Source organism: Callorhinchus milii, unplaced genomic scaffold (genome assembly GCF_018977255.1).
Source record: "Callorhinchus milii isolate IMCB2004 unplaced genomic scaffold, IMCB_Cmil_1.0 Scaffold2, whole genome shotgun sequence".
Taxonomy (NCBI): Eukaryota; Metazoa; Chordata; class Chondrichthyes; order Chimaeriformes; family Callorhinchidae; genus Callorhinchus; species Callorhinchus milii.
The window spans coordinates 112492572-112504879 of NW_024704743.1; the positions used below are offsets into that span (position 1 = coordinate 112492572).

The 12308-nt window shown below is 40.0% G+C and overlaps 1 protein-coding gene across 1 annotated transcript; it reads right to left on the reverse strand.

The window, feature by feature from the left end:
- Positions 1–291: 291 nt before the first annotated feature.
- LOC103174578 (peptidase inhibitor 15) lies at positions 292–11496 on the reverse strand. The gene is made up of 6 exons (XM_007887005.2): positions 11466–11496; positions 10804–11112; positions 2742–2860; positions 1659–1791; positions 1459–1574; positions 292–564 (listed from the first exon to the last, which is right to left on the reverse strand). Exons 1-6 carry the CDS (start codon positions 11472–11474, stop codon positions 429–431), a joined length of 822 nt encoding a protein of 273 aa, XP_007885196.1. The 5' UTR covers positions 11475–11496; the 3' UTR covers positions 292–428.
- Between the last annotated feature and the right edge of the window lie 812 nt (positions 11497–12308).

The window sequence follows — 12308 nt, forward strand, 5'->3', positions numbered from 1 at the left end:
CACCAAGGTGCAAACATATACATACCCGTTATATTTAAATACTGTTCTGACTCAGTAATACAATATTGATTCATGCGCAAAACATATTGTAAACTGCTTTCTATTCTCATCTTCTCATTATATTAAATAAAATGTGGCAAAAATGTACCGTGCTGTTTTTCTTCCATAAATACTGTGCTTTGTGTTGATAAAATAAATTCTGCATTTTATACATGAGCTGTTTTGGTGAAATAAAAAAGCAAGGAAAGTGATATTATTTACGCATCTGTAAAGTGATACCTTTAAAGAGAAATGTCAGTGATAATAATGGTACATTAACGCAAGCTTGTTCTGCTAAGAACAGGTAGATAAGTATCCCTTATGCTGAATAGCAATTATTTTGAGGAACCTTAATGCTGCATGGTGTGAATCTTCCATACACCAATGGATCACTTGAACCAGTACAAATAGTTAGATGTCATTCTTGGGAAACATAGATTGTTATTGCAGAAGCCTCCATAACTTGGTGGACAGGCTGAACATGGTACTCCAACTTTATAGGGTGCTTCTCCAATCCAATTTCCCCTGAAAGAAAAACATTACAATGAGCCATGAATTCACAATGACATTTTGTCTGTGAAGTTGCATCAAATAATAATCCTTGCATTTAATATAATGCTTTTCACGTCTTCTAGACATCTCAAAGAACTTCACAGAATAGACTGTAAAGTGAATCAACTGTATATTTTGAGGCAAAACCTGGCAGCCAATTGCACACAGCAGTGTCCCACAAACAGTCGTGAATTGAAGTGACCAATTGATTATTGTTTTTTTTTCTTGAAGGATTATTATCAGGCGTGTGGAGTAAGTAAACCTGCCCAAGGTTTTGCCCTGCCGGGAATCGAACCCAGGTCTCTAGTTTGCAAGGCAAGTGCCCTAACCAGTGAGTGACAGGACTACAGAAATGGATCATAAGTGAAAACCATCTGGCCCATCAGATCCCATTCTTCCAGAATATCCAACCTACTGTTGCCCGAACGCTCTAAGATGGCAGTCTGCATGAAGGGCACTATATAAATGCAAGTTGTTGTTGTTGTCCTAGCATTACAGCATCAAACTGTCTTTTAAATTAGTCCAATAGCCTATCCTCAACTACCCATTCTAGTAACCTGTTCCAGTCATCAATTGCACACTGGATAAAGAAACATTTTCCAGTGTCTGTCTTGAAATTTTAATTTTCAACCTTAAACCTGTACCCTCTTGTCCTTCGTATGAAACTGATCATTCATTTCATAGCTGTTTGTGGGACAATGCCATGTGAAATTAGCTGCTGTATTTCCCTACAAATACATAGTAAATCCTGTGAAACACTTTGAGACGTTTCAATGACATGCTAAGGTATTACATCAAAGGCAAGGATTAATATAAAATCCAGGAAAAAAAATACTGTAGCACGAGAACTGGAAATTGATGACTTACTTTGGAGAGTAGTTGCACACCAGGTAAACAGCCCGACGCCATGTAGACCCCCAAACATTCATATTGTGGCATGTATGGATTGCACAGCCCACTCGATTCGATGTTGCCCAAACCATCTGTAGCAAAACAATTGTCATTAACAATTTTACTTTTTAAGTAAAACATTTATGTAAAAACTAGAAGTTATTGCATGCTCTTACCTGTGTGTAATGTGTGCATACTGGTCCACTGCATTTTAGAGGGCACCTGGGGTTACAGTCACGAGGATATGGAAAGCCATAGTCCTTCACTTCATCGTACCAGGGTTTTATCAGCTGCAAAATATTCCTGTAACTATATAGAACATCATGGAAACATTAGATGTAATGCCTCAAGGCAACACTAAAGTAACAATTAGAAAAATCCCCCCAGATAAAAAACAGTAATTCAATTCATGGCTGTTTGTGTGATGTTGCTATGAGCAAACTGACTGCTGCTTTTGTCTACAAATACCCATCACTACACTTTACACTAAATCCCGTGAGGTCCTTTGAGGTGTCCTCCCGGCATGAAAGGCATAGGTATCAAATGCAAGAATTAGGGTTGTTCGTTAATAATAAAAGATATTAAGAGATAAAATCATTAAAATATCAAATGCCTTTTTAAAAACAGCTCTCCCTTTTTTATGTTCCATACATACAAATTAATTGTAATGTAAATGAAAGTGTTTCTTTCTCCTATTGCAAATACAATCTCAAGTGAAATGCTGACGATTTGGTGTCCCCTGTTTTGAGCAGATCAACGTGTTACAGCAGAAATAGCACACCAAACCCAAAGCCAATGGCAATGGCTAGAGTGCTATCAACTGAGCCAAGTTAACACAGTGATGTGATAATAAGCACATTGCGGGACATTCTGCTCCTGTCAAAGACCCAGTTGATCACTCAACATCCCCCACTTTTAAACTAGCCTTTAAACAGAGATCCCCAGCATATTAGTGTATTCTGTGAGACATCTCAAAGACGTGATAAGGCGCTATATCAAATGCAAGGATTATTATATCAGAGCCGGTTCACAGAATACCAGCTAAACTGAATTTTAAAAATTATCGTTTGAACAAAGTCGTGTGTGTGTGTGCAGTGCGGGGTGGCGGTCAGTCATTGGAAATCACTGTGAGTGGAATGTCCAAGAATTGACAATTAGCACTGGCAATAATTATCACATCCAACATTTTTCACCCCACTGTGTTTGATACACACTTCCATTTGCATTTCACCAAAAAAATTCAAACACCAAATATTCACCGTCCAGAACGAACTGATAGATTTTGTCCGAGGAATCTCAGTAGGTAAGGTGGTCCATGGTCCCAGATACATGTAGCAGCCCACGATTCAGCAGACTTGGCTAGATTCTCATCCCAGACCTGTAATGTTAACAGAACAAAAAGAGTAATTTTTCTTAACCATTATAGTCACAGTGCTTTAAACCAGCACGTTCTAGTCAGTTCCTTAATTTTGTGCAGATATCACCTACCATGTGTAATACAGACTCCCCTCCCCTTCCCCACCCCCGTTACTAATTTTGCATCTGGTATGGGCTCACACACTTGGCCCAACTCCAAAGCAAAATAATAGTCATGGTACACAAGAGAACTTTGAGGCTCGCGTTCTGAAAATTATTCAATGTAAAAAAGATTAGATTAGATTCTATTTCACTTTGTAACTTTAAAACATCTTGAAACACTTCACAGGTAATCACTGAAGAGTGTAGTGACTGTATTTTTAGGTGAATGCAGCAGCCAATTTGTACACAGCAATATCTCACGAATAGCCATGAATGACCAATTTTATCTGGAAGATTATTGACCAGGCACTGTGCCCTCCATTCAATCTGGTTCATACCTTCAACCCAACTCACCCCACTATCAGTGGTCGAGCTTTCATCCATTCCACCCCCATTTTTAATGCCAACCTTAAGACCCATCTTTTCAACTGTGCTTTCAGTCACCTCCCCCAGGCCCCACACCCCACCATTCCCCACTCCCTCCAAGTTCAGACTCCCCATCAGCAGTGTGAAGCACTTTGACTTTGAGACATTCTCCCAGTGTGAAATGCTCTATAAATGTAAATTGCGGTTATATGTTCCTCAATCCTGCCTAAAAATGCAGAAGTATAAACATGGCTATCAATGGATGGCAAGTTTAGTTGTACAGAACAAAGCGAACGTTCACAACTATGATGCTAAGGAATTTTGCAGCCAACAAGACTTGCCACTCTATAAATACAAGGTGTTGTTGTAGGTTGGACGTTTTGAGAGATACAGAGGATGGATGATCTATTCTAGGCAATAGATATACAAGGTGCAGTTGAACACAATGATCTCTGATACCTCACCCATTCTTCGTCCATGACCCAAACAGTGATTGTTGGCAGGCTATTCAACCATAAGTGGCATTCCAGCCAAGTTTGATTCAATGCTTAACCAGGGCCAAACATTTTTTGAGGCAGGATCATTCTGAGTTGTGGAAGAGACGTCAATCCAAAGTAAAAGCTCAGATTGATCCAAATGCTCATCCCTAACATTGTTCAGCAGCTGTGGAGAAATCTGACATGTTCCACTCTCATGTGGTTTGACTTCCACAGTGCCAAAAGTGAGTGGCTAAAAAAAGACGATGGGTGGAATCCAAAAGAGGGTGTGTTAAATCTTCTGCCAATTCAGATTTGGCCAGATTTTACAGATATGATTCATTAGAAAACCCTGGAAAGTTAGAAATCACACTAACTATGTTTTTACTCGGTATCACAATGTCTTGCAGGGTCATGGAATGAAAATGACTCCTTTTTCTGAAGATCTCATTGTATGGTGGTAGATGATCTGTGTCTGTGGGTGTTCTGACAACCAAATCATAATAATAAAAATAATCCGTGCATTTGATATAGCAAAGCACTTCACAGAATGTATTGCAAAGTGATTGGAGTGAATGACCAAGTTATTGTTATTTTTGGGGGGCNGGGGGATTTATTACCCTTGGCATGAAATCCGCCAATCGACTAATGACCAGGTTTCTACCTATTGCTAGGTAAACACAGTAAGGAAGCTTGCCTGAAGGTTTCGCCCTGCCCGGGAATCGAACCCGGAACCTCTTATTTCCTTATTATGTAATCGAATAACCAGTTAAATGAATTTATTAATTATGTAATTAACAACTGATTTTTTGTTGGTTATTTCCAGTTAAAGGGCACCTGCAACTCCTGTTGTTCATGTCTTTATCTGTGAGTAAATGTTTCTACTCAAAAATATTATCTATTGACAAGTCCTAGGTGAACCTTAACTTTCTGCGGTTGAATATTAAGATTAACATCTACAACTAACATTAAACCAATCTGCTCGATTGTTCCAGTGAATTAACTTTTTGATTTTTGTCCCAATCTTCAAATCCCTCCATGGACTCACTCCAGCCTATTTATCCAATCTTCCCCAGTCCTATATTTCAGCCTATATTTCCAGCCAGCATCAACACCTCTCTGGCTGATTTTACCAACCACAAGCTACTTAAACTTAGGTTCTGCTTAACCCTGAGTTTCAAAATCCCACATGTAGAACATTGCTTAGACTGTCATCTTCCACCTTCAGAACGTTGCTCACTTATGAACTTGTCTCATCTCCAGTGCTTCTAAAACATTTATCAATATCTTTATCGCCTCGAGAATACATTTCTACAAAATTCTCCTCACTGACCTCCCCAACTTCACTCTCCAGAAATGCCAGCTGCTTCAGAACTCTACAGTCTCTACAGTTTGTATCCTTCAGAGGATCCAGTTCAAGATCTTGGTCCTCACCTACAAAACCCTCCATGGCCTCGCCCCACCCTACCTCTGCGACCTCCTAACCCCCTACCAACCTACCCGCTCCCACCGCTCAGCCGGCTCTGGCCTGCTCCATGTCCCCCGCCCCACCTGCCCCACCTGCCCCACCATTGGCGGGAGCCACTCTGCCCCCAACCTCTGGAATTCCATCCCCCAATTACTCTGCCTCGCCCCCTCCTCAGCCTTCTTCAAATCCCACCTCAAAACCCTCCTCTTCGACCATGCCATCGGTCACCCCCCTTCCCCTCCCCTCCCTTCTCCCTCCCTGACCCCAGCTCGGGTCTGAAATGCTGTACACTGTCCAGCGCTTTGGGACCTCCTCCCGACGGGAAAGGCGCTCTACAAATGTAATCTTGTTGTTGTTGTTGTTGTTGTTGTCTCCATTGTGCCGCAGTGGGCCAGACTAACACCTGCAGCATAACTGAAGTAAACCATTTGACATTGAATTGAAACTCAACTTCACAAATACCAAATCTAGGGCCTCAAAACTGAAGCAACCCAAAATAACAAAACGCATAAACTTTCTCACTGTCCTGCAGCACGGTAACTAATGCATGCAGGCAGTTAATAATAATAATAATAACAATAATAATAATAATTGTTCTTGTATTTGATACAGCCATCTCAAATGCTTTATAGGATATACTGTAAAGTGGTGTGACTGTGTGTGTTTTGTGGGTGAGTGTGAGGAATTTGCTGTGCTATGGCCATAAAAAAATAAAATAAACCTTTTTGGTTCCCCTGTCACAGTACACAATCAATCTACTTTACTGTATATCTTGTGACGTGCTTTAAGACCTCTCAATGATGTAATAAGGTGCTATATCAAAAAAAGGTAAGGATTACAAAAAAAAGCAAGCCTGTTAAGATAGGTAATTCTGTTATTTAGCTTTCGTACAGAGGAACAAGCTGACATCATTATTACCCTTTGTACACAGGCCAATGTTTATTGAATTTGGAACAGGAGCTACTTGTTTCTCTAATATTTTGTTAGGTGTTGCCTCCCCTTCTTTCTGATGTTTTGCCCTCTCTGTTTCCTACTTATTTCTGTGACCTGTTCTACTTGGTCACCTCTGAAGTCTGTTTTTGTTTCCCTGTGTAAATCTTCTAACCCATCCCAGCTGCTGGTGAAACATTGATATCCTGTCACTGTCTGTGTGTTGGTGGTCTGCGAGGTTCTAAAGCTGCAAGCCAGCTGTTGACTGGTCATCACTGGCGATGTCACGGTGCTTAGAAACGTCTAACCAATCCTAGCACCATCTCTCTTACCACTCTTCATTCATGTAAGACCCAAATTTCCCCAAATGTAAACAAGCGTGGGACATCAGGAGATAACCCCAACAAATTGTTCACCACTACTCTTGAAATTCATACAAGACCATTGCAACAACGGTTCAGCACCAAAGAAGATCAATTGAGCTTTTTTGCTTTGCCAATTTTTCTACCAATTTTCATTCTCCTGAAGGTGTTTCTCTCCCTTTTCTTTCTACTGGGTGGGTGGCTCCAGTTCAAGACACTACTTGCCTTGCCCAAACAGCCATAATTCATTGGTGAGCCTTGATAGTGTGAGTGCTGGCAGGCTATTTGACTACAGTAGAATTTCAGCCAAAACTGATCTCATCGTTAGTCACTGACGTGGCATGTTCACCTTCCAGCAGGGAATACTCAATACCAATTATCAGTGGAATTCACAGCAAATGTTGCCATCCCAAACCCAGATACTGAGGTCATTTTTAGCTCCTCTGACCGAGATCTGCTAATTCAGCATTGACCCAGTACTGCACCTGGGGGTGATTCATGGTCTGAATGGCTCAGCTACTAAATACATTCATTGGGCCACTGTTATAGGGCAAAATTTCACAGATATTGGCTGTCCACTAGTATTTTGCCCATCTTGCAATTTAGCTCCGGAGCCATTGCAATGGATTTCTATCCTTTCCATATGCAGAATTCCAAACAGGAGACACAAGCTAGGAATAATTGAGCTTCTTTAGACCATTAAGGAGGAATTTGTGTTCATTTCTACAGCTGAGAGTATTTAATCCCAGATCCGATTTGAGTTTGGTGATCTGAGCAAGAGTTCAATGTAATCTCATCATTGCGATAGAAATGTATAGAGTTGAGGAATTCTCCCTCAAGCCTCTTTCAGAATTGAATTGGCAACATGTTTTAATATAGGAGGATAATCTTTGTTTGATTTCTGGTTAATTGAACTCATTTTTAATTCACTTTATTTTTTTAAAACTTTCAAAATGATGTTTAGACAAGGAAGAAGCATGAACAAATGATTAAAATAAGGTCACCTGACCCATCAAACCTGCTCCCAGTCTGTTTTTATTTCTATTGAATTCTACTTGCCTCCTTGGGACTGAGCTGTTCCAAGGTGATATGCTTGGCAATGGAAAATTGGAATCAAGTCAAAGTAGTCTGATTCCTGAGCCAGGTGGGTTATTAATAGACTAGCTAACCTGGCTCATCGGCAGGACTTTGCAGAGCAGACCAGTCAATGAGAGCAGATACGCTGCTAACTTGGCTCCTGTTAATACTGTATGGCAAAATTTTAATGGGGAGGGTTGTCCTAGCTGGGACAGCTAGTGTTCTCATTGGTAAGGTTTGCAATTTTACTAATCTGCACCTAACACTCTCTGGAATTAGGTAAGCAGAGTGCATCCCTCCAGGGAGAGATTGCTCATTCCATTTCTGACACAGGGAAATAGTCATATGTAGGTGACAACATATATGGAACTCTCAGTCTGGTTTGGACGATCTTAAACATGGTGATGGGTCTCCATATGTGTCAGACACCCTCAGACTCCCCAAAATATTCTACTGAATTTTGAAATACTGTTTAACCATTCAGGCCGGGGAGTCTGGATGGATGTAATCAGGAACCGAGTACATACAATATTGTACCTTCTCATCTAAGGCCAATATTTCAACAATGTTCAGGCTGATCAAATCTATGGTATCTTAAATCCTACCTGAAAGAGGTTGGACAGTCTTAGTTTGCATTCTAGGAGGTTGGGATCCAATGCAGAAAACTTTCCACAAATGAATGCAAAATAATTTGGATGGTTGGTATGTAAATTGAATAATCCATACCAGTGCAGTAAGGGTGCTCTTCTTTTGTTGAAGTTAGGGGCATTATTAAAGAGAATATGGGAAGCTCTTGACACAGTATTGGCATCTCCATCAGAGCAGCCATCAGCACAAAGTTTATGTTGTCTTTTGTGTGCAGTCCTCAGGAAAGTGGTAATAGTGTCTCACCACCAGATGAAAGCACTTCTGTAAGACTTCAATGGACATCAAGCCAACTTGTAAGACTTTAACTCTGAGGTGACCTTGTGTCGGAGTTCAAGTCTGATAAATCAATGTGACATGAAGGGATTTCCCCATAGAAAAAGTAGCTTGTGTCATAAAACTCCCTCCCCACCCAGTGGCAAGGCACTACCATTACACCACCTACCTGAGGAGCCAGTGTCGGCAGTAAAGATGTCCATGACAAATGTAGAGTTTCCCACACTCTGAATACTCCACTAATGGGCCTTAACCACAACCTTAGAAAAAACAAGGTTTTTCTATGAAGAAAAACTTTCCCTGGTGAAGCAAAGGACATGTTTCTAATTCTAACCTGAACAATCATTACCATCTCTAAGACTGAGACTGAAATGTCAATGTGATGCTAATTTTGTGCCAAAGCAGTTTTGCTCTCTAGGAACTAGGTTAAGAACACTAAAACATCACTCAGAACCTGGCAGAGAGAGGAGACTTTCATCACGTCAATGTGGATTGGATCTGATCCCAAGTTCCTAAAGCGACAGGACTGTGTACTGAAACGTTAATATTCATTCCCAGGTTAGTTGCAATTTAAATTGACACTGTCGTGTCTTTCCTGCTCTTCCCCTGCACTATTGGCCTTTCACATGGATTTCTCAATTTGGAAAAAAGATAAAACTGCTGGATAATTGTTTTTTTGTTTGGACAGGAGACTATCCTAATGGTATCACACACAAGAGACATGAAGCATTTCAATGTAAGTTACCTCAAATATTATGAATTTTTTTAAATGAAGACGGCTCCCTTTTAAAAGATATGACAGAACTATTTGATTTAAGTATTTTTGCGACATAAATAAGAATAGACTTCCATTGGAAGGAATTTCTTCTAATACTGAAATGGTGAGAAATCTGCTGGTTTTATTTAACAATAAAATCTCAATTAGTGTGAACCAGGGAATAAAGCCTTGATCCAGCATTTGGGCTGGTTGGTTTGATTTTCTTCAGCCATTTAAATTGCTTTGAATGACTCAGCTGCCATTATACAAGGTAACATTAAGGCTGCTTCAGTTCGTGGCTGCTGCCGATTTTACATCCCTGTGCAACAACAAATTACATTTCAAGTCGGGAGGAATTCCCAAGACGCTGGAGAATTTGTTGATCATTGCCAAATACAACAACTGTACACTTTTAATAATAATAATCCTTGCATTTGATATAGCACCTTGTCAAAGTGCTTCACAGAATATACTGTAAAGTGAATTGACTGTATATTTTGTGGGCGAAACATGGCAGCCAATTGTGTACAGCAGGGTCCCACAAACAGTAGTGGATTGAATAACCAACTTGTTATTATTTTTTTTTGAAGGACAAAGCGTGCAGATTTGCCCTCAAACATTTTTAAAAAAATCTTGTTAGGAAATATATTTTCCTTAATTTTATACCTTACAATGATGCTTTATTATGAATTTACTATGCACAGGCTTGTACACACTATTGTACAGATATTCAGTAGGATGAAGCACTAACATGTATTGTTTGTTATTATTCACACCTGTATCCTGTTTTACTTATTTAATTAAAGATGTATTAATTAAGTGCTTTCCTGCATAACAACTTGACTGATACTCACTGATGGAAAACTATATTGATTGTCTGCAACATACTGTGCAGTATACACTGCACTTTACAGTAAAATCCTGTGAAGCACTTTGAATTGTCCTCCTGACATCAGATGCAAGGATTATTATTTATCTTGTAAGATCTGATTTTTATGAATTAATAATAAGAATAAGAATCCTTGTATTTGGTATAGCGGCTTATCTCGTCGTTGAGACTTCTGAAAGCTCTTCACAGAATATATTGCAAAATGGATTGACAGTGTATTTTTGTGGTCAAAATGAATGTGAACTGACCTCGAGTGTGATGGCGAATCGTTACCTTTTGGCATAGTTCCTCTCACTTATTGCTTGCAATTTGAGCAATAAAGTTAACAATAAAAAGGTTTAATTTGTAGAGCATTCAATACTTCCTACAACCTAAGGCTTTAAATGGTAATTTCTCCAGTAGGGGGTGTGAACTGCATCAACTTGCCCAAGAGAGGAAACATGCTTATCGTCTCCAGCCACATAGCCTGCCTGTGATTTAGTGATGTGTGTGTATATATATATATACAGTAAATTCCAGCATCAGAAATATTGCAATGATATAGATAATGAACTCACCATGTACTCCATATTAGCAGCAGGTGGGAAGACTTGACCCCGGACCTTGTTGTGGTAATCTAGGATAACAGACATATCATTCTGGGAGATATATCGCCTCCTTCTGCTTTGAGGGACTTCCCCAGGTTGCAGATACCTTCTCCAGTTCGGTTCCTCGTCGCTGGAGTTTGCTGAGAGCAGGGTGTCCGTGACATTTGCTACCACAGATGCCCTGGTGGCATGCAGCACACACAGCAATCTGATCAGGCTCAGTGTGGCAGAGAGCTTCATCATCAAGATCTGGTCAAAATCTGAAGGTCGTTGTGTGTGCTGCAAACAGGGATTGCACATCGATTTAAGAACAACAACAAAAAAAGAAGCCAGCACGTAGCTGGTTAACAGTTATTGGTTCAAACATGCAAATCAATAATTCAAACGAAAGAGAATTGCCTCCTTTATTACCAGCGCATTGAATAGAACTGACCCCCAATGTTAATAATATTCATTAAAAAAAAGTAGAAGTGTTTCGACTTTTTTTTTGTAATAAAAAAAATCTGACCAAATCGTACGAAGTGCATTTTGTTTTGTATTAAAAGAAGTATTATTCGCTGATAACACCCCAAATGTTATCTGCTGACACCTTCTTGCCACAGACAGAATTGTGCAGTAAAACTCTATCTCACCTCTTTCATTCACTCACTCACTGGCAAAGATGTAAGTCGTGTTCTTCCAAATCTCAAACTCCGTCTGGGAAGAGTCTTGAGAAGTTTTTTTTTATTCTTGCGATGGGAGTGAAGTAAGGACTTACAGTGATGTGGGGTGTGGCATGTGAGGAACCCTATAGGAGAGGGAGATCTGCTGGTCTGAAATTCGTGCTCCTTGGGCTTTTATATGCTGTAAAAGGTCTCAGGATGGAAAAAAGATTTCTCTTTGATGGTTGCATGTGTGTGTGTGTGTCGTTAACCCTCTATAGCCCCTGGATCGGTATTTTATCATCTTGAAATCTTGCCAGTGCCTTTTTTTTTGTTGCTGTTTCACTGTTGCCAGAATTCACCATCATCAAACCACATGTGTGTCTAATGTGGATTGCTGGCTGGCAATGGAGCAAGCAGCTCAACTCAGTGACAACTCAAGGTGTGAACCGTGTATATAATTGACCGAATTGTCGCCTTTTTTCAGGTTTCAAGCACACTGGGCTGATATTTTGATGAAGGGCACGTCATCTATAATTCATTTAATAGGTGTCTCTCACCTGATTTACCGAGACATGGCTAAGATACAGGCATTGGGTTGAATCACTCAACCTCAGACAGACTCAGAGAAAACAAGTCAATTGCACCATTTCCAATCAAATGCCCGCAAAGCAAGCAGGAACATTCACATTCATTCAGTGGAGTTCCTGACCCCTACAACTCTCACTTGTGCTGAACATGAAGGACTTTTCCCCCTCTAAATGTCATTAAAAAAAATTGAAAATGAAGCAGGGGTTGTACTTTTGATATTCATGGTTGGAAATGCGTTTTCAA

Coding starts and splice junctions, on each gene's coding strand:
- LOC103174578 (XM_007887005.2), bottom strand. Junction 2,861..10,803: donor CTGCTAATATGGAGTACATG/GTGAGTTCATTA, acceptor TTAACATTACAG/GTCTGGGATGAGAATCTAGC. Junction 565..1,458: donor GTGTGCAACTACTCTCCAAA/GTAAGTCATCAA, acceptor TTTTTCTTTCAG/GGGAAATTGGATTGGAGAAG.